Source organism: Bos javanicus, chromosome 13 (assembly GCF_032452875.1).
Source record: "Bos javanicus breed banteng chromosome 13, ARS-OSU_banteng_1.0, whole genome shotgun sequence".
In the NCBI taxonomy this organism is placed as follows: Eukaryota; Metazoa; Chordata; class Mammalia; order Artiodactyla; family Bovidae; genus Bos; species Bos javanicus.
This window is the reverse complement of record NC_083880.1, coordinates 2,022,246-2,049,029: the sequence shown is the minus strand read 5'-3', so window position 1 is coordinate 2,049,029 and position 26,784 is coordinate 2,022,246. Positions and strand designations below refer to the sequence as shown.

Below are 26,784 nucleotides of genomic sequence, written 5' to 3'. Positions count from 1 at the left end.
TTAGATTCCCAACTTGAGTTTGCCTGCTGAGACATGGTTATGAATCATCCACGGGGAACAGTAAAATATACTGCACTTGACTAAAAATAAGTAGGAACATTCAATAATAAATCTACTTTCTTGATCTTCTTCTGTCATCGTTAAGTACTGATATGGTAGTATGGAGAACTTGTCAGGTAGTATGAGTCTTCCCTCCTCTCACAGAAAGGCTGGAAGAAAATCAGCCATGGGCCCTGCCAGGAGATAATGGAATGTCTGACATGGCATGAAAAGTGGAGAAGAAAATAATACTGATTTTAAATGCTTGGGACCTGGAGCTCACTTATAGACATGATGTGATGTGAAAGTCACTCAGTTGTGTCTGACTCTTTGAGACCACATGGACTGTAGCCCACCAGGCTTCTCTGTCCATAGAGCCTGGAATCCACTATAGTCCATGGGATTCTACAGGCCAGAACACTGGAGTGGGTAGCCTTTCCCTTCTCCAGCAGATCTTCCCAACCCAGGAATCGAACCAAGGTCTCCCCCATTGCAGGCAGATTCTTTACCAACTGAGCCACAACGGAAGCCCAAAGAACATGTGATATCAGTGAAAGTGAAAGTCTCTCAGTCGTATCTGACTCTTTGCAACCCCATGCACTATACAGTCCATGGAATTCTCCAGGCCAGAATACTGGAGTGGGTAGCTATTCCCTTCTCTGGGGGATCTTCTCAACCCAGGGATGGAACCCAGGTCTCCCACATTGCAGGCAGATTCTTTACCATAAATATAAATCTGCTGGTTATTTTTTTCATGTGATCACTATAAAATTACTTCTTGTCCCTTGAAGTAAGAAATGACATATAGTTCAAATTTTTTATTTACAACACCAAGAAGAAAATAACAATTGGCCAAAGGAGTTGTAAAAGAGCATTCATTAGGACTCTGGCTCTTGAATAAAGCATGGGCAATTCATCATTTATAAATAAAAAGAACTGTGCATATATATTTCTGATTTCCATTTTAGCATTTTGTTAAAGATTTGTAAAACAGAACTTCAGAGAAACACTGGAAGGAGTTAATTACATCATCTTTATAGGTAGCTCCCATAAAACGGAGAGTGGATTCAGGCTGACAGTGAGTTCGCATCTGTGAGAATCTTTTTAAACAAAATGTGCATAAGATTAAAAACAAGTCACATACAGTTCTCCTCAGAAAGAACTACATAAAACATTAACTTTAATAATAATATCTGAAGGAAATGGCAACCCACTCCAGTATTCTTGCCTGGGAAATCTCATGGACTGAGGAGCCTCGCAGGCTATAGTCCATGGGGTCACAAAGAGTCAGACACGACTTAGTGACTAACACACTGATGCTTACTAAATGTACACAAAAGTCAGTGCAGACAGCAAGAAAATTTAGCAGAAAATGAAGCATCCAAAGCTGGTAGGATGAATAAACTTGAATCTAGAAAATGCCAGGTGATGAGTGTTCCACAACATCAAAGAAAACATCTGTGAACCAGTTTTGAGAGGCCTTTCAGATGGGATAACAGTGTGACTGAAGGGATTCATTTTACAGACTGAAAGTTCTAGAACTCCACAAAACTATCAACTCTTACCCACCATGTGCAGAGTACATACCAGATGGCTTGGGGCTGGCTAAAGGTGATTTCTGCTTAGTCCAATTACAGCGCTGTCCTCTGTGAAGGAACGACACAGAACAGAGAAAAGTGAATGTAAAGGACTTCTGCATTCCATGGAAATCTCTGTACTTCAAAATCAAAGCCCCTAGTATTCTTTAAAACACATCAGAAAGAGACATTAATAAATTCGTGACAGTTTCTAAACAGATGACAAAACACGTAATCATCAGAAATGTTACTGCTACACTCAGCCTACAGGATTTATATACTTTATTAAGCTGCTGATCTCCAATTCCACCTCTTGACCTACCAAAATAATTAAGCAGCAGTTGAACAAGGATATTCAAAATGTTCTAGAAGTAGATACAATGATCTTTTCCTGATTGATGGTAAAACTGATAGTAATTTTAAGAAACCTTTCAAAGAAGAACAGTGCAGAACAGGAAAGATTTACAATGAAATTGCATCCGTGTACAAACAGTCAATATTTTTTATGTGTATTTTTGTATTGTCTTCATTAAGAAGTTGTCATGTAGACTTTGGACTTGACATTGACTTTAGGCTTCAAGATCTTTCCAAGATGTTGTGTGGGGTGGGAGAGTGACACAGGTCTGGTGGTGTTAAAAGTACACAGAAGTAAGAGGAAGTCCATTTCCATCTGGAAAGAAAGTAGAGGCAGAAAAACTGGCAATCCAGACATGGAAAATGATGTCTGTAAAATCTGAACTGGGATTTTGCAAAGATCATCATCTATTTGTGGAGATGCCTACTGTAAGCTCCCAGGTAGAAAGGTTCATCAAAATGTTCATTCAGGCTTTTCTGTAACATCGAATGGAAAAACCCAATCAAACTTTTTGGCCAACCCAATACAGCCACAAATGAAAACCATGTCATTTAAAAAAAGAAAAAAGATTAGAACCAAGCTGTATACACCCAGCACCAAGGTAGTGCCTATCACACACTAGGTACTTCCGACATTGTCAGTAAACAGATGAATAACTGAATGGTCTGCCTAGGGCTGAGAAGTTAAATCTGTTTACCTCCTGGGACTATGAATCAAGCTCAGTTCCAAAAAAGCTCATTGATTAATAACTCAGCCATATCATGCTCTTCATTTTGAGAGACCACTTGATGCCCAAGTCTTTAAGTCTCTGTAACCAGAGACTTAAATGCTGGACACATTTTGCTTTTCTTTTCTAATTCCTTAAGTAACTATCCAGCATAAAACTGATGCATTATTCCATAAGCCTTTCTACTTCTGTCCGTGGCTAGGATATTACAACATTTGGGAAACCCAATGTTGAAATACTTAACTATATAGAGGTGAAGCAGTATAAACAGTTTGTCATGAACTATTTAGCTACTGGGATATGATGGGCAAACCTCTGTAACTGACCTCTGTAACCTCTGTAACTGCTATACTCATATGTGAATCAAGGCCATAAGCTACCAACTTTTTCATCCAAGTATTATTACTCTAGGTGCTGAAGGATGTAAATGGGATCTTTGGTAAAGAAGAGACTGAATGGATGAGTAAGCACATGTGTCTGTGTATCAGCCTCTACAAATCTCTGTGTTTATGTGTCTCTGTGTGTGCATTTGGTCTTTCAAAAGAAGAAAAAGTTTTCTATAACATAGAAGAAAACCTAATAAATAGTTATAAAAAGCCCCCAAATCCCAGATCCTATTAATGCTGGTGTAAACAAAAGCTGTTTTTCAAAGAATGTAAGCCCACTGAAGAGGAAAAGATAATAACAAAAATATTTTTTAATGTAAAAAAGATAATAACAAAAAAGATATAACAAAATATATTTGCTGAAAAGCACTATTCCACAAACAGTGCTGGGACAACTAGAAATCCACATGCAAAGCAAGGAAGGTGGCTCCTACCTCACACCACACACACAAACAATAGTGCAAACTGCGTCATAGACGTAAACATGAGAGCGAAAACACAAAACTCTTAGGAGTAAATACAACATAGAAACAAGTCTGTGTGACCATGGATTTAGGCAATGGTTTCATAGAAACAATACTAAAGGTACAAACAACACAGAAAAAAAAATAGGTAAGTTGGACATCATCAAATTAAAAACTTCTGTGCTTCAGAGGTCACCATCAAGAAGGTGAAGACAACCCACAACACAGAAAAAGATTTTTGCAAATTGCATATCTAATAGGAGACCTATCCAGAATATTTTAAGAACTATTATAATTTAATGATAAAAGATAACCCAATTTAAAAATGAGTAAATAAATAGACATTTCTCCCAAAAAAGATACACAAATACATAAAGAAATGCTCAACCATCATATAAAATTAAGTTAAAACCACAATGAGATACTTATTCACACCTACTAGGATAACTTTAATCAGAGAACAGGTTAAGAAAAGTGTTGATGAGAACTTGGAGAAATCAGAACCCTCCTACATTGCTTCTGGGATACAAAATGCTGCAGTCACTTTTGAACACAGTCTGGCATTCCTCAAATTGTTAAACATAGAATTACTGTGTGTGTGTGTGTGTGTGTGTTAGTCACTCAGTCATGACTGACGGACTGGGGTCCCATGGACTGTAGCCCATCAGGCTCCTCTGTCTATGGGATTCTCCAGACAAGAATAATGGAGCGAGTAGCCATTCCCTTCTCCAGGGATCTTCCCCCATATGGCCAGTAATTCTGAAGAGAAATGAAAATGTATGTCCATACAAAAAAATTTGATGTATTTTTTCATGGTAGCATTATTCAAGATAGCCAACAGGCTGAAATAATCTCAATATCCATGAACTGAGAAATGGATTTTAAAAATATAGCATATCTATACAATAAATTTTATTCAGCAATCAAAAGAATGCAACACAAATACATGTGACAACATGAATGCACCTTAAAAAAATATTATACTAAATGAAAGAAGCCAGTCACAAAGGCCACATATTGTATGACTGCATGTATATGAAATGTCCAGAATAGGCAAATCCACAGATACAGACGCTTTCTCCTTGGAAGAAAAGTTATGACCAGCCTAGACAGCATATTAAAAAGCAAAGACTCTGCCAACAAAGGTCTGTCTACTCAAAGCTATGGTTTTTCCAGTAGTCACATATGGATGTGAGAGTTGGCCTATAAAAGAAAGCTGAGCATCGAAGAATTGATGCTTCTGAACTGTGGTGTTGGAGAAGACTCTTGAGAGTCCCTAGAACTGCAAGGGGATCCAACCAGTTCATCCTAAAGGAAATCAGTCCTGAATATTCATTGAAAGGACTAATGTTGAAGTTGAAACTCCAATTCTTTGGCCATCTGATGCAAAGAACTGACTCATTGGAAAAGACCCTGATGCTGGGAAAGATTGAAGGCAGGAGGAGAAGGAGACACCAGAGGATGAGATGGTTGGATGGCATCACCGACTGGATGGAAATGAGTTTTAGTAGGCTCCGGGAGTTGGTGGTGGACAGGGAAGCCTGGAGTGCTGCAGTCCATGCAGTCACAAAGAGTTGGACACAACTGAGCGACTGAACTGAACTGAACTGAACTGAACAGATGCAGAGAGCAGGTTAGTGGTTGTACAGGACTGGAAGGGCAGGGAAGGTGGGGACCACTCGCTCAAGGGGGTGGGATTTCTCTTTGACGTGATGAAAATGTTCTGAGGTTAGACTGTAAAAATGGTTCCATAACTTTGTGTATATACTAAAAACCACTGAATCATGCATTTTGAGTTGGTGAATGTTATGCTTTATAAATGACATTTCACTGAAGTTTAAAAAATGGTTAACTTTCAGTAAGTTTGCCAGTGAACAGAAGTTGGCTTCTTTCAAAAATAACAAAATACTTACCCTCTCCAAGGGAACAGTAACTGGTAAATATTTATATTTTTAAGAGACTATTATAATTCTCCATGGGATTTATTGTGATGGGAAATACAATTATATTTTTCTTTTGCCAAAGAAGAGTATATGCCTGCAAAGTACCACTAATGGCAGATGCCACAGTGCTTGAGATACAGTCTTATTTCAAAGCAACGGGGAGCTTAGCTAAGTGTGATATTTTTATTGCTCAGTGGAGGAGAAAAAGAAAACCTACAAATATAAGAGACTCACATTGAGAGGCCTGTTTTTATGAATCTATGTATTGAACACAAAAAGACTAGTATTCAGTGCTCTCCCCGATATATTTAATATTGAAATTTTGTTTTCAAGTGAAGAGTAACTGGGCAAGACTGAATCAAAACAGATTCTCTCGCTCCAATCTGCTATTAGACATGGGAAAGTACTGTTTTACAAACAGAATGTTAGAGCACTGTCATATCAGTGAGTTTGCGCAGTGTAACCAACCACCTCAAACCTCTGTGACTTAATCAGTAAACATTTACTTTGGGTCACACCAAGATCCCAAGTTGGTGAGGATGGCAAGAGTGTGGGTCCCCCTGCATGAGTCTCTGCTGTGTCACACGTGCTACCGTAGCAGCAGGCAAAGCAAACCACGTGGTCAGGTCCAGACTCCAAGGATGGAGAGGCAGCCCCACCACCTGATGGGAGCTTGACGCTTCAAGGGTGTGCCCGTGGGAGGGGAAGACTTGGTGACCGCATTTACAAAGCACCACGGCTGGAACACACTCCCACTCGTGGCCCACAGGGACAGTTTATCATTAATTTATTACAGTGTTTATTCAAGGTACAGCTTACATGTAAAATATAGGTATTTTACCACTACACATGGAGAGAGAATGTAGAGTGCACACACATTAACACAACTTCTATATATGAAAAATTATGTCAGTCTGTACTGAACTTAATTCTATCACAACAAATACACTGATAGCTATTTACTAAAGTAATGTTATCATGTTATTAGTTATTTATCAGTTATTTTTTATTTTCAAGTGAAAATGTTTAAGTGGAAAAGATGAGTAATAAGTTCAAGTGAAAGAGAGATTTCACCAAATCCACAGAAGTGGCTCAGGAATAACCTAAGTTTAGAGCCCTGAAACTTTACCATACATACAAATTGCCAAGTTATTTGGTAGAAAAGCAGATTCTGTTTGAGACAGGATTCTCATGGAGACCATGGACTCCGCATCTCTACCAAGCTCCCAGGAGGTGATGATGCTGCTGGCTCCAGAGCACACCCCGAGCAGCAAGCGAGGAGAAGGCCATCAGAGGAAACCGAGGACAACTGTCTACCAGCTGCGTGGTCTGCGAGCAACTGGCTGCGCCTCTCTGAGCCCACTCTGCATCTTTAAGAGGGAGGTACTGCTGCTGCTGCTACTGCTAAGTCGCTTTAGTCGTGTCCAACTCTGTGCAACCCCATAGACAACATCAGGCTCCACCGTCCCTGGGATTCTCCAGGTAAGAACACTGGAGTGGGTTGCCATTTCCTCTTCCAATGCATGAAAGTGAAAAGTGAAAGTGAAGTCGCTTAGTCGTGTCCAACTCTTAGTGACCCCATGGACTGCAGCCTACCAGGCTCCTCCATCCATGGGATTTTCCAGGCAGGAGTACTGGAGTGGGGTGCCACTGCCTTCTCCGAGAGGGAGGTACTGCTAGTACCCATCTCAGAAGTCGGGGTGGGGTGAAGGGAGACAGCCAGGGCAAAGCACCCGGGATGGGGCCAGCCACACGGAGCAGAGTGCACAGTTCCTCCTCTGATGCCTCTCACTGCCGATGACTTCCAGAAGAGGCCTCAGTGGAGCTGCAGTTAAAGAGAGGGATTGGCTGGGCCCAAAGGACACTGTTGGCACAACCACACAAAGTAATCTGATAAGGACATACAGCTCATCTGTGTGTGTGTGTGTGTGTGTGCATCACTTTGCTTACACCTGAAACTAACACTATGTTGTAAGTCAACTACACTTCAATTTAAAACAAAAAGCAATCAGATCTTTAAAACTTGTTTCACCAAAGTAAGCTCACATTTGATAAGTTCCACAGAGATACAAACACACTGCTGTCCCCTCCGAGCCACCCCACAAGCATGTACAGTGCACCCCGCGGCTTGACACGAGGACGCCACGGTGACCGAGCGAGCAGAACCCCTGTCCCCTGGCGCTCACGCTCCATGCTGCGCGCAGACTGGCTCCTCTGGGCTACGCTGGAGGAGGGGCTGCCGAGGGCTTCATCTGGCACGGTGACCTTTTAACATCTGAGCTGACGGCTAACACTTACATGTGGGGAGATTTCCCATAAATCTTTGGAATCCCAGCTGCACTTGGACATCTGGAAGACTGGGCGATATAGACCCAGAATGCTGGTCTCCAGCCAGAACCGAGAGGTGGCTGGCCCTCCTGAGAAGATCTGGGTGCACCCGGCCCCCCAGCACCTCCCTCTGGATCACCCCCAGTAGGTGGCCCTCATTCATGTGCCCCAGCTCCCCTCTTGCCCCTGGGTTAGTGACCCCCCAAGCCACATGAAAGCTCAGCCAGCACTGCGGATGACAGGGAAGGCGGGAAAGCGTCCACCGTCCTTGACGGCACATTGTCACCATCACGCAAGAAACATCTAGCAAGGGTGTAGCTTCATCATTCCTCCGCCCTTCCCAAAGTCTAAAAGCACCACCTTGAGAAACCCAGAAGAGTTACAGCTCCTGGGTCTGGCATTTACTGTGGCTCACTGGCTTTAAAATGTTTAACTGGGGGCTCTTCATAGGAATTTATTATGGGTTATTTTAAAAGTGTTATATTTTTCTCTAAATAATGGCAATGCCTTTGCAATTACACACCTACCTTCTTCTGCCTGGTTTCCCTTGTGTGCTGGTTTTCTGTGACTAGGTCACAAAACTGTTACAAACTTGATGGCTTAAAACAACAATTTAGTAGCTTGTGGTCCTGTAGGTCAGAAGTCTGGGTCCAGCTGTAGGGTTCTCTGTTGAACACCTTACAAGGCTAAAATCAAGGTCTCTGCTAGGCTACCTTCCTTTCTGGAGCTTGAGGAATGAATGACTTCCAGATTGCTGGCCAAGCTCATGTCCTTACAGTCACAAGACTGAGGGCGCTTTCTGCCGGCTGTTAGCAGGGGTCACGCCCAGCTCCCAGATGCCACCCACACTCCTGGCCACGTGGCCCCACCATTGTCCAGTTCAGCAATGGAGAATCTTCCTCATGTGGAATTCCTCTCTCTCCTTGAAACTATATTGAGTCCCTTCTAGATTCTCAGCTGACTAGGACACACCCACCAAAGAAAACCTCATTCTTAAAGTCAACCATGCCACCCAACATAACCACATTTCAGAAATGACATAAGGTCACAGTTTCCAGGGCGGGGGTCCTGGGGCCATCTGAGATTTCTGCCTGCTGTACCTAGTACCTGCCTACTGCATGCATCTGTCATCAGCATGCGTTTTTTTTCTCAGGTTGGAAGCTGACATCATGTCACAAGGAGAGCTCACCAGCCAGCAGAGAGGATGCCCTGAAGTTAAAATGAGAGAGCACACTGGGACAGGTCTCCCACTCATCACTAGAGCAGCTAAGACTCCAGCCCTAAGAATGCATGTTCTCTGCCAGCCTCCAGATGTACATGAGATGTTTCTCTCCTCGAGTTTAAACTGAACCTTGTGAAATCATATGTGTAGACAACTGATATTCTGAAGGAGGAAAAGGAGGAGCAGAAGAAGATAAAAAAAGAGAGACAGAGAGAAGAAAACAAACACATAACTAGTACCTAGAAGGGCCAAAAATAAATTTTAAATGCCCAAATAACACCATGAGCTAAAAATTTTTTAATTAAATTGTTATATTTTTCTACACAGTCTCAACCAACTTAACTGCTTTTAACACAACATATTTCACTGTTTAGAAGTTACATAGAGACAACATATACATAACCATACTAATAGTAAAAGGAAAAGGATAAAGAAAATTAAAAAGCATGCTTAATATAATCACTAGCACATAGCATATTCATTAAGATTTTTTTAACTGGAAAAAAAAAATGACAATCTTTAGATTGTCTTCCTTCAAAAACATGTTTGGTTAGAAAGCAAAATGACTTGACAGGTCCAGAAGAAGCAAAACAAATAATAATAGTAATAATAACCAACCAATGAGCACGACAAGGCTGTATATTGCCACACTGATTCTTCAATGTCTATGCAGACAGAGTACATCATGCGAAATGCCACACTGGATGAGACACAAGCTAGAATCAAGATTACCAAGAGAAATATCAACAAACTTAGATATGCAGATAATACCACTCTAATGGCAGAATTGTGGTGTTGGAAAAGACTCTTGAGAGTCCCTTGGACTGCAAGGAGATCCAACCAGACCATTCTAAAGGAGATCAGTCCTGGGTATTCTTTGGAAGGACTGATGCTAAAGCTGAAACTCCAATACTTTGGGCACCTCATGCAAGGAGTTGACTCACTGGAAAAGACTCTGATGCTGGGATGGATTGGGGGCAGGAGGAGAAGAGGACAACAGAGGATGAGATGGCTGGATGGCATCACCGACTCGATAGACATGAGTTTGAGTGAACTCCGGGAGATGGTGATGGACAGGGAGGCCTGGTGTGCTGCAATTCATGGCGTCGCAAAGAGTTGGACACGACTGAGCGACTGAACTGAACTGAATGGCAGAAAGCCAATGGGAACTAAAGAGCCTCTGGATGAGGGTGAAAGAGGAGAGTGAAAAAGCTGGGTTTAAATTCAACATTCAAAAAACTAAGATCAAGTCCAACCACTTCATGGCAAATAGATGAGGAAAAAGTAGAAACAGTGACAGACTTTATTTTCTTGGACTCCAAAATCACTGCGGACAGTGACTGCAGCCATGAAATTTAAAAATGCTTGCTCCTTGGAAGGAAAGCTATGACACACCTAGACAGAGTATTAAAAAGCAGAGACATCATTTTGCCAACAAAAATCTGTATAGTCAAAGCTATGTTTTTTTCCAATAATCACGTACAGATGTGAGAGCTGGACCATAAGGAAGGCCGAGTGCTGAAGAATTGACACTTTTGAACTGCGGTGCTGGAGAAGACTCTTGAAAGTCCCTTGGACTGCAAGGAGATCAAGCCAGTCAATTCTAAAGGAGTTCAACACTGAATATTCATTGGAAGGACCGATGTCGAAGCTGAAACTCCAATACTTTGGCCACCTACGCAAAGAGCTGATTCATTGGAAAAGATCCTGAAGACTGAAGGCAGAAGGAGAAGGGGGCAGCAGAGGATTAAATAGTTAGATAGCATCACCAGCTTAATGGACACTAACGTGAGCAAACTCTGGGACACAGTAGAGGACAGAGGAGTCTGTCATGCTGCAGTCCATTTGGCTGCAAACAGTCGGACACGACTTAGCAACCAAACAACAAAACGTGAGAAATTACTAAACTCAGATGCTGCTCTCAGTGTTTTGTATATATTAACTCATTAAATCTCACCAAATTCTATATAGTGGAAACTTTCCACAGATGAGGAGACAGAGACACGGAGGAGTTACATTACTGATCCAGTCATGGAGAGAGCAAACACAGGCATGCGAATTCAAACTCTGCATCCTTGCTCGTAAAACCATTAATTGTCCAAACAAGCTTATGAAGGCTTCTTAAAAAAAGAAAATAATCCAAGCATTCCTTAAGCCCCTATATCTTTATTTGGAAGAGGAGAGATGAAAGCTGTAATTGATTACTTCTCTTTGTTACTCCTTCCAAAATTATCTTACATTTTGAAACCAAAAGATTACAAAAAGATGGCAACAAAGCCAAAGCTAACACTAGAAGCAAAGAGGAAAAACCACTGACTCTCCTACTAGAGAGAAGAAAGTGAGTCTTTCTTTAGGTCATGAGAAAAGAAAAAGCTGTAGTTGCATAACCTCAGACCTTTCCCATCAATTCCATCCAGTCACAGCAGGGGCTCCCTGGCAGCCCAGACAGGAAAGAGTCTGCCTGCAATCCAGGAGACCTGGGTTTGATCGCTGGGTTGGGAAGATCCCCTAGAGACGGGAATGACAAACACTCCAGTATTCTTCCCTGGAGAATTCCATTGATAGAGGAGCCTGATGGGCTACAGTCCACAGAGTCTCAAAGAGTCAGACATGACTGAGTGACTCACACAAACACACACACACATACACAATGGAACTCAAGAAGCATGTGCTCAGTAGCTGTAACAATGTGGAGGTGGCTTTGGGATGGAGGCCACAGTACTACATCCTGATATCTGTATTAAACGAACACTTGCTTTCCGAGGTAAATGGGGGATGAGGGAAGGGGTGGATTGGAAGTTTGGGATTAACAGATGTGAACCATTACATATAGAATGAATAAATAGTAAGGCCCTTCTGTGTAGCATAGGGAACTGTATTCAATATCCTATAATAAACCATAATGGAAAAAGAAAATGAAAAATAATCTGTAACTGAATCACTTCTCTATATAGCAGAAACACAACATTGTAAATCAAATATACTTCAATTTTAAAAATAAGTTTAAAAAAAGAACATTTCCTATCAACAATTCATTTCCACAACTGGGTTGGCTGAGCCCACGTCAGGTTGCATTTACTTGGTGATCATTCCTGGTACCTGCAATGCACTTGATCAAGGACTGTGACCACCCCATTCCCTCTGTGACGAGGTGAGTGATTAGAATGTCCTTTAAGCCATTCTCTTTATGTTCCCCCATGGTGCCATCTCAGTTCCAAAGCCCTAGTGGGCACAGAGCAGAAATTACAGAAATACAAATATATTTTGTCCAAGAATCCTCCCTTTAATCTGCCGCTTTGTGGACTTGCTTATTTGTGGGGTCTTGGCTTTTCCCAAGTTGTATTTGTTAGAATTTCTCATGAAATTGACTTAAAATTCTTATGCACTGCAGCCTCCTGCAGCCACTCAAATAGTTTCAAGATCAGACATAATTCTTAAGGTCTTTGGCTGCCTGTGGTTGTCAGTGATCCCTCAGAATATTTAAGCAGGGTCTTTGTTTTAGAAAGCTGGATATGTGCCAACCCAGGTAATTATTCTCTGCCTACCTTATTTCCCCAGGCAATTTTAATTGAAAATCGTATTATCTTTTACCTCAGTTCTAATCTGCTCTGAAATGTCCCTGTGTCCTGCTTCTTCTTTGCATCATAAGCTAACTGAGCTGGTTTCTTTTTGAAGCTTAAGTTAAAAAAAAAAAAAAAAAAAAAGGCTTCTGAGTCTCCCGAGAGGCAAAATATCAGATAAATATGAGCCATTTAATTAGTCTCAAATGAGTGTACTGATACCACTGCCAGCAGCTGCAAGGAACTCCCCCCTTGCTGCCTAACCTCATGAAAAGTTTCTTTTGAGTATACAAATACAAAGGTTTTCTTCCTGAAAACTGACCAAAAAAAGAAAGTGCAAGGAGGGGAGTGGGAAAGATAATGAGACGATTTTACTCCCCTGAAATGATTTTTAAAGGTACTACTCCCTCATGCGTCTGCCTACAATGCAGGAGACCCGGGTTCAATCCCTGGGTCGGATAGATCCTCTGGAGAAGGAAATGGCACCCCACTCCAGTACTCTTGCCTGGAAAATCCCATGGACTGAGGAGCCTGGTAGGCTACAGTCTATGGGGCCGCAAAGAGTCGGACACGACTGAGAGACTTCACTTTCTTTCACTTTCACTCCCTCATTCATTTCCAAATAACCTGACATTACAGTTAGCAGAACAAAATGCAGCATTTAACATGCTGTGGTTTAATCAGTAAATCGTGTCTGACTCTGTGACCCCATAGACTGTAGCTCACCACCCCCAGGCTCCTCTGTCTATGGGATTTCCCAGGCAAGAATACTGTAATGGGTTGCCATTTCCTTCTCGAAGGGATCTTCCCAACGCAACGACTGAACCTGATTCCTACATTGGCAGGCAGATTCTTTACCGTTGAGCCACCAGGGAAGCCCCATCATTTAACACAGGATGCCAGAAATTCAATGCAAATGAAATGGAAATGTGCTGCTTGATTACACACTTAAACCAATAGTGTCCAACAGAAATACGATAAAAGCCACAACTGTGAGTTACATATGTAATTTTTTTAATTTAATTTTACTTCTTTAAACTTTTCATTTTGTATAGGGGTATAACTGATTAACAATATTGTGATAGTTTCAGGTGAACAGAGAACTGGACTCAGTCATACATATACATTATATATGCAATTTTAAACTTTGTAGGAGCTCTATTAAAAAGATAAAAAGAAACAGAATACTACTCAGCAACAATAGGGAAAGAATTCTTAATAACACAATTCGGGGAGACCTTAAGGGAATTTAGTGAAGCAAAAAGGCTTATCTCAGTAGGTTATATACTACACAGTTCCATTTGTATGGCATCCTTAAAATGACGAACGTACACAAATAGATAACAGATTAAGGATTTCAAGGAGTTAGGGAGGAGAGAGGTGGCCTATGACTACAGTGGGGGTAGATGGAGGCTATGCAGTGCATATAGGCTATATCTTGCACGTGATCCTTGTGATGGAATTCTTATATATTTTGACCGTGACAGTGATCATTGGAACTCTACACAGGTGATTAAATTGCACAGAACTAAACACACACACATGAGTGCATGTACGTCTGGTAAAATCTAAGTAATGTCAATGGGCTATATCCATGTGAATTTTGTAGTTGTGATGCTATTACCTAAGCTGTGTAAGATGGTACCAATGGGTGAAGGGTACAGAGGATCTCTGTGTGTTATATTTTACAACTGCATGCAAATCTACAATAATCTGAGAATTATAAGCTTAAAGCAGTGAATTTAACTTTAATAATAGAGTTAAACCAGTATTTGGACTGCAAGGGGATCCAACCAGTCCATTCAAAGGAGATCAGTCTTGGGTGTTCTTTGGAAGGAATGATGCTAAAGCTGAAACTCCAGTACTTTGGCCACCTCACATGAAGAGTTGACTCACTGGAAAAGACTCTGATGTTGGGAGGGATTGGGGGCAGGAGGAAAAGGGGACGACAGAGGATGAGATGGCTGGATGGCATCACTGACTCGATGGACATGAGTTTGAGTGAACTCTGGGGGTTGGTGATGGACAGGGAGGCCTGGCGTGCTGCGATTCATGGGGTTGCAAAGAGTTGGACATGACTGAGCGACTGAACTGAACTGAACTGAACCCAGTATTTGCAGAATTTTCTTATGTAATTGAAATATATGGAATTGATATAAAATTACTGAGATAGTTTACAATCCCTCTTTTTTTCCCCTTGCATTCTAAGTCTTGGGAATCCTATGTGTAGTTTATACTTACAGAACATTTCAACTCCAATGTATGGCTCTGATTACAGGCATATTCCTTTCTCAATTCCCTTCATTGAGTCAAACTAACATGAAATATCTTTGCTTTCTGGAAGTCTCTTCTAGAGGTTTATAATAAAACCCGTAGAGCTTGGACAGTCACTGGGAAATACAATCTGGCAGGTGAGAAAATTTCATCAGTGGTACTAACTTGCATTTGTTTTGGATCATAGATCCAAGATAGACATGAATAACTAATCCCTAATAAACAGACTTCTAGTATCTTCTAAGAAATAATACCTAAGAAGAATTTCAAGAGTTGTAATACATAAGCTGGGCTCAACTATTAAGATTTAAAATCTTTTGGCCAACTACAGATTGGCCAAAAAGTTCCTTTGATTGTTAAGTAAAAACAAAAGACACCTATTTCTTTTTCACCAAGAACTTTATTGAACAACGTATTCACTGTCTTATTCCACTTCAGTTCAGTTCAGTCACTCAGTCGTATCTGACTTTTTGCGACCCCTTGAACCACAGCATGCCAGGCCTCCCTGTCCATCACCAACTCCCGGAGTTTACCCAAACTCATGTCTATTGAGTCAGTGATGCCATCTAACCATCTGATCCTCTGTCATCCCCTTCTCCTCCTGCCTTCAATCTTTCCCACTATCTGGGTCTTTTCCAGTGAGTCAGTTCTTTGCATCAGGTGGCCAAAGTATTGTAGTTTCAGCTTCAGCATCAGTCCTTCCAATGAACACTCGGGTCTGATCTCCTTTAGGATGGACTGGTTGGATCTCCTTGCAGTCCAAGGGACTCTCAAGAGTCTTCTCCAACACCACAGTTCAAAAGCATCACTTCTTTGTTGCTCAGCTTTCTTTATAGTCCAACTGTCACATCCATATATGACCACTGGAAAAACCATAGCATTGACTATATGGACCTTTGTTGTCAAAGTAATGTTTCTGCTTTTTAATATGCTGTCTAGGTTGGTCATAACTTTCCTGCCAAGGAGTAACTGTCTTTTAATTTCATGGCTGCAGTCACAATCTGCAGTGATTCTGGAACCCAAAAAAATAAAGTCAGCCACTGTTTCCCCATCTATTTCCCATGAAGTGGTGGGACCAGATGCCATGATCTTAGTTTTCTGAATGTTGAGCTTTAAGCCAACTTTTTCACTCTCCTTTTTCACTTTCATCAAGAGGTTCTTTAGTTCCTCTTCACTTTCTGCTGTAAGGGTGGTATCATATTTCTCCCGGCAGTCTTGATTCCAGCTTGTGTTTCATCCAGCCCAGCATTTCATGATGTACTCTACATATAAGTTAAATAAGCAGGGTGACAATATACAGCCTTGACGTATTCCTTTCCTGATGTGGAACCAGTCTGTTGTTCCATATCCAGTTCTAACTGTTGCTTCCTAACCTGCATACAGGATTCTCAAGAGGCAAGTCAGGTGGTCTGGTATTCCCATCTATTGAAGAATTTTCTGCAGTTTGTTGTGATCCACACAGTCAAAGGCTTTGGCATAGTCAATAAAGCAGAAATAGATGTTTTTCTGGAACTCTCTTGCTTTATCGATGATCCAGCAGATGTTGGCAATTTGATCTCTGGTTCCCCTGACTTTTTTAAAACCAGCTTGAACATCTGGAAGTTTATGGTTTACATATTGCTGAAGCCTGGCTTGGAGAATTTTGAGCATTACTTTACTAGCGTGTGAGATAAGTGCAATTGTGCGGTAGTTTGAGCATTCTTTGCCATTGCCTTTCTTTGGGATTGGAATGAAGACTGACCTTTTCCAGTCCTGTGGCCACTGCTGAGTTTTCCAAATTTGCTGGCATACTGAGTGCAGCACTTTCACATCATCTTTTAGGATTTGAAATAGCTCAATTGGAATTACATCACCTCCACTAGCTTTGTTCGTAGTGATACTTTCTAAGGCCCACTTGACTTCACATTCCAGATGTGATTATCTGGTTCATGAAGATCTTTTTTGTATAGTTCTTCTCTGTATACTTGGAAGCTCTTCTTAATATCCTCTGCTTCTGTTAGGTCCATACCATTTCTGTCCTTTATTGAGCCCATCTTTGCAAGAAATGTTTCCTTGGTATCTCTAATTTTCTTGAAGAGATCTCTAGTCTTTCCCATTCTATTGTTTTTCTCTATTTCTTTGCACTGATCACTGTGGAAGGCTTTCTTATCCCTCCTTGCTATTCTTTGGAACTCTGCATTCAAATGGGTATATCTTTCCTTTTCTCCTTTGTTTTTCACTTCTCTTCTTTTCATAGCTATTTGTAAAGCCTCTTCAGACAGACATTTTGCTTTTTTTTCATTCCTTTTTCTTGGAGATGGTCTTGCTCCCTATCTCCTGTACAGTGTCACGAAACTCCGTCCATAGGTCATCAGGCACTCTGTCTATCAGATCTAGTCCCTTACATCTATTTCCAACTTCCATTGTATAATCATAAGGGATTTGACTTAGGTCATATCTGAATGGTCTAGTGGTTTTCCCTACTTTCTTCAATTTAAGTCTGAATTTTGCAATAAGGAGTTCATGATCTGAGCCACAGTCAGCTCCCAGTCTTGGTTTTGCTGACTGTATAGAGCTTTTCCATCTTTGGCTGCAAAGACTATAATCAATCTGATTTCAGTGTCAACCATCTGGTGATGTCCATGTGTAGAGTCTTCTCTTGTGGTTTTTGGTAGAGGGTGTTTGCTATGATCAGTGTGTTGTCTTGGAAAAACTCTATGAGCCTTTTCCCTGCTTCATTCTGTACTCCAAGGCCAAATTTGCCTTTTCCAGGTGTTTCTTGACTTCCTACTTTCGCCTATAAGAAAAGGACATCTTTTTTGTTCCGCTACTTTCTGCCATTTTTTCAGGCAGCTTCATAACTCTATATTCCCAAAGCATTTTATATTTCTGAGCAAAGAACCGTTCCATGTGTGTTTTAGAGTCTTCAAGGGAATTGAAAATTTTACCATTGAGAGAACTCTGTAAAGACTGAAATAAACGGAAATCAAAAGGTGCAATGTCTAGTGAATACAGCAGATGAATTAGAACTTCCCAACCAAGATGTAAGAGTCTTTGCCTTGTCATCAAAGAAACATGCAGTCTCGCTTTTTTCTGTTGACTAATTCTGGACACTTTTCATCGAGTGCTGCTTTCAGTTGGTCTCACTGGGAGCAGTACTTGTCGGAGTTAATCATTTGGTTTTCCAGAGGATCATTTTAGAGGACTCCCTCCCTTTCACTTGCACCGTAGACACAGCATCACCTTCGGATGAAGAGTGGCGTTTGCTGTGGCTGGTGGTGGTTCACTTCTGTTGCCCCAGGATGTCTTCCATCCCCCGTTATTGTGCGGTGACCCCTTTTCTTCACCCACCCATCACGATTTGTTTTAAACTGAAACATTTTCATTACATTTCAGTAGAGGAGTGCATGCAGAAATACAGTCAAGAAGTGTTTTTTCCACTTATGTGGAACCTAAACATCAAAGCGGTTAATGTAGCCAAGCTGGTGCAAACAGTTTTCATCACATGATTTGGATATTTTGAGTATGTTGGTTATGTCCTGTATGGTATAACACTGATTATTCTCAATTAAAGTCTCAATTTGACCACTATCAACTTCAGTTGGTCAACACGACCATGGAGCATCAACCTGTGAGAAATCTCCAGCACAAAACCATGAGCCACTTTTGACACATTTGATCAGTCACAGCACCTTCTCCTGCTATGAGAAATTACATGGCACAAATATTTTTTGCTTATCAGTTACATTTTTACCTTTCTTAAAATAATAAAGCATTATATGCCAAAAATACTTTTTTTCTTCCATCTTCAGTTTTAACCAGTGGTTTTTTTTGTTTCTTTCTTTTATTAATGCATGCTGATATGACAGCTGTCACAATACAATCTAACAAAATTGTTTCAAATGAAGTTAAAGACAACTAAGCACTACTAGAGATATCTTACTGGGAAAAAAAAAATGAATGAACTTTTTGGCCAACCAATATTTTTGAATCCTTCTAACTTTTTCTGTTGGGTTTCTCTCTCTCTCTTTGCTTTCCTATTTCCCTATGCTGATTAGAAGTGAAATTATTAAGCTAAAAAAGCCTCATGTGTCTGCTCTTCATAGTCATGAAACTCTGAGACTCAATTTTCCTCTTCAGGCAGTGATGGAAGAGAAAGAAACAAGTGATAAGCATCTGATGGCAGCTTTGAAAAATACATTAAATTAGGCCAAACCTCTTGGGACTCTGAAAAATAAGAGAGAGAGATTTGGTTCTCAGACCAGGCCTGACAAGAGGCCCAGGGCTCAATCTCAAAAGCCCAGTGCATTCTCCGTCCTCCAGAGAAAGTGGAAACAAGATGAGAGAATACTGCTCCCAGATGGAGCCTTGGCGTATAAAAAGAGTGGGTTTGGGGAAGAGAGAGACTTATCTTTGAGAATACAAGTCAATTAACCTCTCTTGGCCCCAGTTTCCTTGTTTGTAAAGCAGCAAAATCATCTACCTCACTCACTGTTAGGAAGTTAAATGAAATAATACACGAAAAGTGCTTATCACATTCACGCAGTCCAAGGTGGGGGTTCAGTTAATGTCCTCTCCCCTATCATCACTTCTGCACTCAAACACCAATGCACACTGAGAAAATAATGTGTGCAAATTAAACTAAGAATAGTAACAACAGAAACCCAAGAGCTGCTGTTCTAGAACAACAGAACAATACTGGAGTGAAATATTTCATTTTAATCTGATGTGTGTCACATCTAATCTGCTGGTAGGAAGCTGGTCTCAAGATCAATCTAGATTTATAGCATTCTTGAGACAGTTGTATATAAGCAGGTACACATAAGGCAAAAGATACAGAACAGTCTAGAAAAATGGAAACAGTGCTGGTTTGATCAGAGAATCATGACCTCAGAAAGCTTTATGTAGTCACATCCTTCACAAACATAAAATGCATCTTCCAGTCAGCAATTGAGAATAAAAAAAAAAAAAAAAGAGTACAGCACAGTTTACAAGAACCACTCAATGCCTGAAGTTCTCGTTATGATTTATATAACTCTGAGACACATATTTATGTCTGTCAGATCATGTTTTTGGTCATAGACTACTTGCTTCATGAGAAATTAAATCATCAGCTGGCCCTGCTGCTGCTGCTGCTGCTAAGTCGCTTCAGTCTTGTCCGACTCTGTGTGACCCCATAGACGGCAGCCCACCAGGCTCCCCGTCCCTGGGATTCTCCAGGCAAGAACACTGGAGTGGGTTGCCATTTCCTCCTCCAATGCATGAAAGTGAAAAGTCAAAGTGAAGTCGCTCAGTCGTGTCCAACTCCTAGCTACCCCATGGACTGCAGCCTACCAGACTCCTCCGTCCATGGGATTTTCCAGGCAAGAGTACTAGAGTGGGGTGCCATTGCCTTAGCTGGCCCACTGGGGCCCAACTCACTGGGACACAGCAACAACTTGGGTTTTTATTGATGGAGCTGAACTCTACGAACTTTTCAAGACCCAGAACATGGCTGCTGATGACAGGGCCTTGACACGCGTACCATGTTGAATAGACAAGCTCCAAACGCACAGTCTAGAATAATCTGCATGGGCAAGAGCCTGCTCTGATTCTATTCCTTGTTCATTTGCATTTGATTTCATGAATGAACTAAAGCAGCTGATTTATCTACAGCTCTAGCATGTTCTCCATCTTTATCAGCACGCTAGGCTAATAGGCAGGGTGTGTCCCTGTGAAATAGCTTTTGGGAGACTATGGGACAATTTTCTGCCATTACTATTTCTGACCTCAAAATTCAACAAGTACTACCTGAAGCAAGACAGTCTCACAAAGGAGACCCCACCCAGCAACTGAAGTAAAATGAAATGAGGAGCATTCACCCTCCTAAGACACTGCCTGGACTCAGAAGCATAGCTGGTTTTAATAATCAAGAGGAATAATTCCCTGGTTTTTATTCATACTTAGTAAAATTCACTCTTTCTGGTATACAGTTCTATGAATTTTGACAAACGCACATAATCATGTTGCTGTTGTCCAGCCGCTAAATTGTGTCCGACTCTTTGCAACCCCATGGGCTGCAGCACGCCAGGTCCTCTACTGTCTCCCAGAATTTGCTCAAGACCACTGAGCGGGTGATGTTATCTAACCAGCTCATCCTTTGCCACCCTCTTCTCTTTTTGCCTTCAAAATCATGTTACCACCACACAAATCAAGACAAAACAGTTTTCATTACCCCCAACTCTCTCTCACTGCTCTTCTGCAACCAGCCTCTCCTTTCAATCCTGCCCACCCTCTGGGTATAAGAAATCATAGATGACACGGCCTTTTGGGTTTGACTCTGACTTCCTTCACGTAGCGTGCTGCACTTTGAGATCCATCCATATTGATGTGTTCATCAAAGTTTGTTCCTTTTTCTTGTTAAGCAATATTTCATTGTGTGGAGATACCACAGTTTGTTTTTTTATCCCCCAATTGGAAGGACAGTTGGACTGTTTCCATTCTCTGATGATTATAAGCAAAGCTACTACAAATATTAGTGTACAGATTTTGTTGTGAAAATAAGTTTTAATTTCACTGAGTTAAATACCCCAGGACTAGGACGGCTGAGTCACACGTAAGTATATGTTAAGAAACTCTTGATCTATCTTCCAAAGTGGCTGTTCTATTTTACATTTTCACCAACAATGAATGTATGAAAATTCCAATTGCTTTCTGCAACTTCACTCACTTAGTACTATTTCTTTTCTTATTTTAGCCATTCTAATGAGTGTGGAGATATCTTACTGTGATTTTAAAATAATCAATCTTCAAGAGCATTTCAGAGTTCCGTAAATTGTACCTTTATGTCAGTAATGTATTATTATCTTCCTTTTGGAGATAAGGCAACAAGCCCAGACAAAGTAAACTCACACATTTACAACATGCAGAAAAAGATCTTCTGGTTATAGAAGAAATGTTCCTTCTACGTATTTGTATGTATTTAAAACCTACAAATAGTAATATATCAATAATAATAATAATAACAGAGTCCCATTTAACAATAGGAAGTTACTATCTGATGCATCATAACCTTCATTAGCTTAAAAATTCATAAACATTGGTAATTCAATCATATATATATTTGTTTATATACTACATACACAGATACATTTTACTATAAAAAAAAAGTTTGTCAAGCATATTGGTAGCTTTCATTTGATCACAAAGGGAGAAGTATTTAATATTTCAGGAAAATGAATTATACCAACATTACATATTTACATAATGATCTAGTTACAAACGTTAGCTATTCCAACAAATATCTCCATTTTTCAAAAATGTCTTGACTGTTCTGTTACCATTTGTACTCTAATAAAATTAAATATATAGCTTTTGGATTTTTAGCATGTCTTATTTTTTATCACTTTGTTGTAATATTTACATGTCCTCTTCTGCTAAGGATCATTTTACACGTTCTTTATTTATTCCCACAAATAGAACAAGAAATTAAATGTTTTCTATGAAAAATAGTTGTTTCATTCACTCAAAAAATATTTATTGGATTTCTATCAGGAGGAGAAGACAAGGGTGAAGTTTCTATTGTTTTGCTAGATGGAGGCTTTCATTGGGGTGTCATTAATCTGAAGAGAAGTGTGGAATGAGCCCTCCGAAGGTGTGGACGGAGAGGACTCCAGGAGGAGGCACCCGCAGATACAGTAAGCCCTGAGCAGAGTATGTGCTTTACAAGGCTGAGGAGGGTAACGTAGCTGGAACAAAGCAGAGGGAGCAGAGGGCCAAAAGGAGGTGACATCAGCAAGAGGAAGCCAGATTATTCACGGACATTGACTAAGCCTGATTCTCAGTGAAGAAGCCAATGGAGACCTTTTAAGCAGCAGAGTTAAATAGTCGGACTTAAGTTTTAAAGGAAACCGCTGTTTGGAGAACTAACTGTAGCAAGGCAAGAGCGAAACAGAGAAACCAATTAGCAGGCTGCCCCAGGAGTCCAAATGAGTGCTGGTGAACAGCTGACACTGGGAAAACTGGTCAATTTGGTGCATATTTTGAATGTAGAGGAAATGAACGTGCTAATGGATTCCATGTGTAGCGTAAGAAAAGGAAATGACTTCAAAATTGAAAACTAGCATCAGAAAGGTTAAAGAAACAAAATCATTTGGTCTGAAAACCAATGAATGATTTCCTTTTGACAAGGATTTTTAGGAATCTGAAATACAGTATAACTGCAACGACAAGCTGGCATCCAACTTCGGAGCAACGGGAGGGAAGAGAGGAAACTGCGATGGCCTCTCCCAGTAAGTCGCTTTTGGAACACTTGCTGCCATCAGTCACCGAGGGAGAGTCGTTAGAATGCTGAATGAAGGTCAAAATCAGGATACCATTCTTTCCCTTCTGCCCGAAATGACTTTTATGTAATACATTCCATATCAGTTATTGTAGTTGAGTTTGACAGGAATTATCCAGATGAATGGATTAAACAACAGATAACCAAAATGACTGAAATGTAAATAGATGAAGGTTAATGCAATGGAGAGCAGGAACCAACAAGCAGAAAGAGATAAGATGCAATATAACAAATTATAATTCCAAAAGATTCATAAACTGCATCAATTGTCTAGAAAAATAAAATCTGAAAACCTGAGGTTTGGCATACAAATGTTTTTCATCTCTCTCAGAAAATTAAGGATGCTGTCAAGATGAAAACCACTTCTCATAAAGATAACCTAATGTTTCAAGACTGAGAATAATAATTTTAAAGAAATTCAAGATGGTCTGGAAAGACTAGAAAGACTGAAATTGTAAATATCAGAGTACAACTTTCTCCTAGACTTCAGTGAGTCTACCATCTGAGGTTTAAGGGTGAGAGAAGCAGTCAATGCCACACTAATTAACATGCTTCTCAGTATCCCGCAGAGACGGGGACAATTTGGAACCAAAGCTTCCCAGGTGGCTCAGCGCTAAAGAATCCGTTGGCCAAGCAGGACACTCAGGTTCGATCCCTGGGTCGAGAAGATCCTCTGGAGAAGGAAATGGCGACCTACTCCGGTATTCTTGCCTAGAAAATCCCAGGGACAGAGGAGCCTGGCAGAGGAGTCCGCTGGGTCTCAAAAAAGAGTCGAACGTGATTTAGCAACTAAACAACAACTCAAACTACTGTCCTTTAGGTTTGTTCCCATTACCTTATACAATATTTCTACACCTTAAGTGCTTAATAAATGCTTACTGAATGAATGAATGAGTGAAACTTTCTACCACAATTACCCAAGGAAAACCTTAGGATGAGGATGAATACACTGTGGGAAGGTAAACACACTTCCTTTTTTTAATTTTTTTAATTGGAGTATAATTGTTTTACAATGCTGTCTTAGTTTCTGTTACACAGCAACATGAATCAGCATGAAGTATACATATATCCTCTCCCTCTGGAGCCTCCCTCCACGCTCACCCCCGACCCACCCCCCTAGGTCATCACAGAGCACCGAGCTGGGCTCCCTGCACTACACAGCAGTTTCCCAATAGTCGTCCATGCCTCACTTTCATGCACTGGAGAAGGAAATGGCAACCCACGCCAGTATTCTTGCCTGGAGAATCTCAGGGATGGCGGAGCCTGGTGGGCTGCCGTCTGTGGGGTCACAGAGAGTCGGACACAACTGAAGCGACTTAGCAGCAGCAGCAGCAGTAGCAGTGTGTATACGTCAATGCTACTCTCTCAATTCATCTCACTCTCCCCTTCTCCCCGTGTCGACAAGTACAAAAGTTCCATTTTTACAATCCTTCTTTTCCCGGGATAGACCAATGTATCTCCCTAGTTATGATTCTGAGCATTTGTGAACATGACCAGGAAACTACAGCATAAAAAGAAGCAAAACAAAACAGAAAGAACAGAGACTATTCTGGTATTTCTTAAGAAAGTTAGAGTATTCAACACTCAATAATGCTTATTAGTTGAGTCCCATTGGTAATATATACTCTTCCCCCACAGCACATAAGAGGATAGACCAATCATATGAAGCACTTTTAAAATCTTAATATTCTCTCAGGGAATTAATTATAGGCTCCATGATGCCCCTCTCAACGTGGAGGATTTACCAAAGGTTGAATGAGAGTTAAAAAGCTCTCTACCATTTCCATAGATGGCCTTCAAGAAAGACAAATAAAGTGTTAAATCAAAATCTGGGAACACAGTGATACACTAGTGAAGGAATTCGTAAGCTGTTCTTCAATTCCAATTTATCAACATGCCATCCCTCCTACTCCTCATGATCAGAGTGCACTGTTAATCATTCTCATCTCTGAAGCTGAGATAATCTAAGGACAAATGAGTGACCAAAAATATCCCATTAATATGAGTACTCGGCCACATCACAATATTTCTTCTGAGTTGAAAACCATAACTCTATTTAATAGCACAAAGCCCTACATTTTTTGCATCTTACGAGCAATCATTCAGGGCACTGAAGCAGCTGGCTAAATCATCATGCCCTTATTTAATTTACCATTCTCCTCTCACATTAGTTCTGCTGCTGAAATAGGACTCCAGCTCCTTTTCAATAACTCCCTGACAACTTCAAACCAGAAAGGATAAATTTACTTTGTTGATTTCTGATTCCATGAAGAAAAAGAACCAGTAACTGGGAGGCCATTTAATTGAAGCAATTGAGGCCATCACATTTCTGTTACACATTTCTTCTCTTCCTTCTCTTTTTATAGCAAGATAAATGTTGACCGAAGTGTACTATGTGACTTCTCCTTTATTTCAATACCCTTTTATTGTGTTTGTCTCAAGAGGAAGAGAATGTGTTTCACACACACCTTCAGATAAAACACTGCCTTTTTAATAAGAGTTGTCAAAGGCTGACTGAGAACAACATTAAGAAAAATGTGAATATCAATGACGTAAAAACGTTAAGACTGTACCTGGACAGACCTAATATGCTCAGGAAAACAGTTCACCTGCACAATCAGGGTTCCTTTTGCTGAGAACAGACAACAGAGCGTCAGGTCAGGAAGCTCCCCTGATTCAGCACGAGGTTTGGCTTTGTTTCTCTTTGGGGACAAGGGAACTTGATGATAAAAGCCTCTCCAGGAAATTCCTATCCAAGTGCCAGTGCAGACTAGACCAGCGCTGCCCAACAGAAATAAAATGCCAGCCACATGTGTAATTTAAAATTTTCTTGTTGCATATTAGAAAAGTAAAAACAGACAAAATTAATTTTTAAAATGTATTTTAACTGAAGGTATACAAAAAACTGTCATTTTTAGATGCATTCCATATATAAAAATTATTAATGAGATATTTTCTATTCTTTTTTTTTTTACAAGTCTTTGGAGAGCATTTTAAACTTGCAAGCAACTTTGACTGCCTACATATCAGGTGTCCAATAACCTCTCGGGGCGAGTGGTTCCCACACTGAAGAGCACATGCCCAGGGTAGGTCCTAGAGACTCTGGGGGCTGGCGCAGCGGGCAGCCAGTGAGCCATGGGTCAGCAACAGCACAGTCTCTCTGCTACAAGGTGATCAGAAGAAATGGAACTAGAGGGGCTTATACAGCCCTTGGGCTGGAACCACCGCGGAATTTTGTAAGTTTTTAATAATCACAACTCTTTTCTAATGATCACACTCACCTCTTATTTCAATATGCCAAAAGCTCTGTAAGCATTTAGTCACATTTATGAAAAATGTTAATTTACCAGTAGTCCTAGTACCCTGAGCATCTTGCTTTCTTGAGATCTGGTAGTCTCTACAATCCCTGTTCTTGGTTGCTGTACCCAGTGGAGGAAATTCAAGTTTAAACTCCACAACTCCAGTGTTTGTCCTGAAATCTAGTCATGAGCTCTGTCTCAAGATATCTTTCTCAAACAACTCTTCCACTTACTGAAAACCTATGGACCAAATATTCTGCTACACATTTCAGGACCATTATCTCCAAACCACCAATGGGAGGCATTATTCC

At 40.7% G+C, this 26,784-nt stretch overlaps 1 protein-coding gene across 12 annotated transcripts in view; it reads right to left on the bottom strand.

Moving 5' to 3' along the window:
• PLCB4 (phospholipase C beta 4) overlaps window positions 1–26,784 on the bottom strand; it is a 482,736-nt gene that overhangs the window by 302,722 nt on the left and 153,230 nt on the right. For 7 of the 12 annotated variants that reach the window (XM_061435584.1, XM_061435583.1, XM_061435593.1 and 4 more), the window contains one exon: window positions 1,609–1,685. In XM_061435584.1, the coding sequence (XP_061291568.1) occupies window positions 1,609–1,611 (3 nt within the window). In that variant the 5' untranslated portion in view covers window positions 1,612–1,685. The remainder of the gene's footprint in view (window positions 1–1,608; window positions 1,686–26,784) is intronic. The other 5 variants (XM_061435591.1, XM_061435586.1, XM_061435590.1 and 2 more) reach the window with 1 other exon arrangement.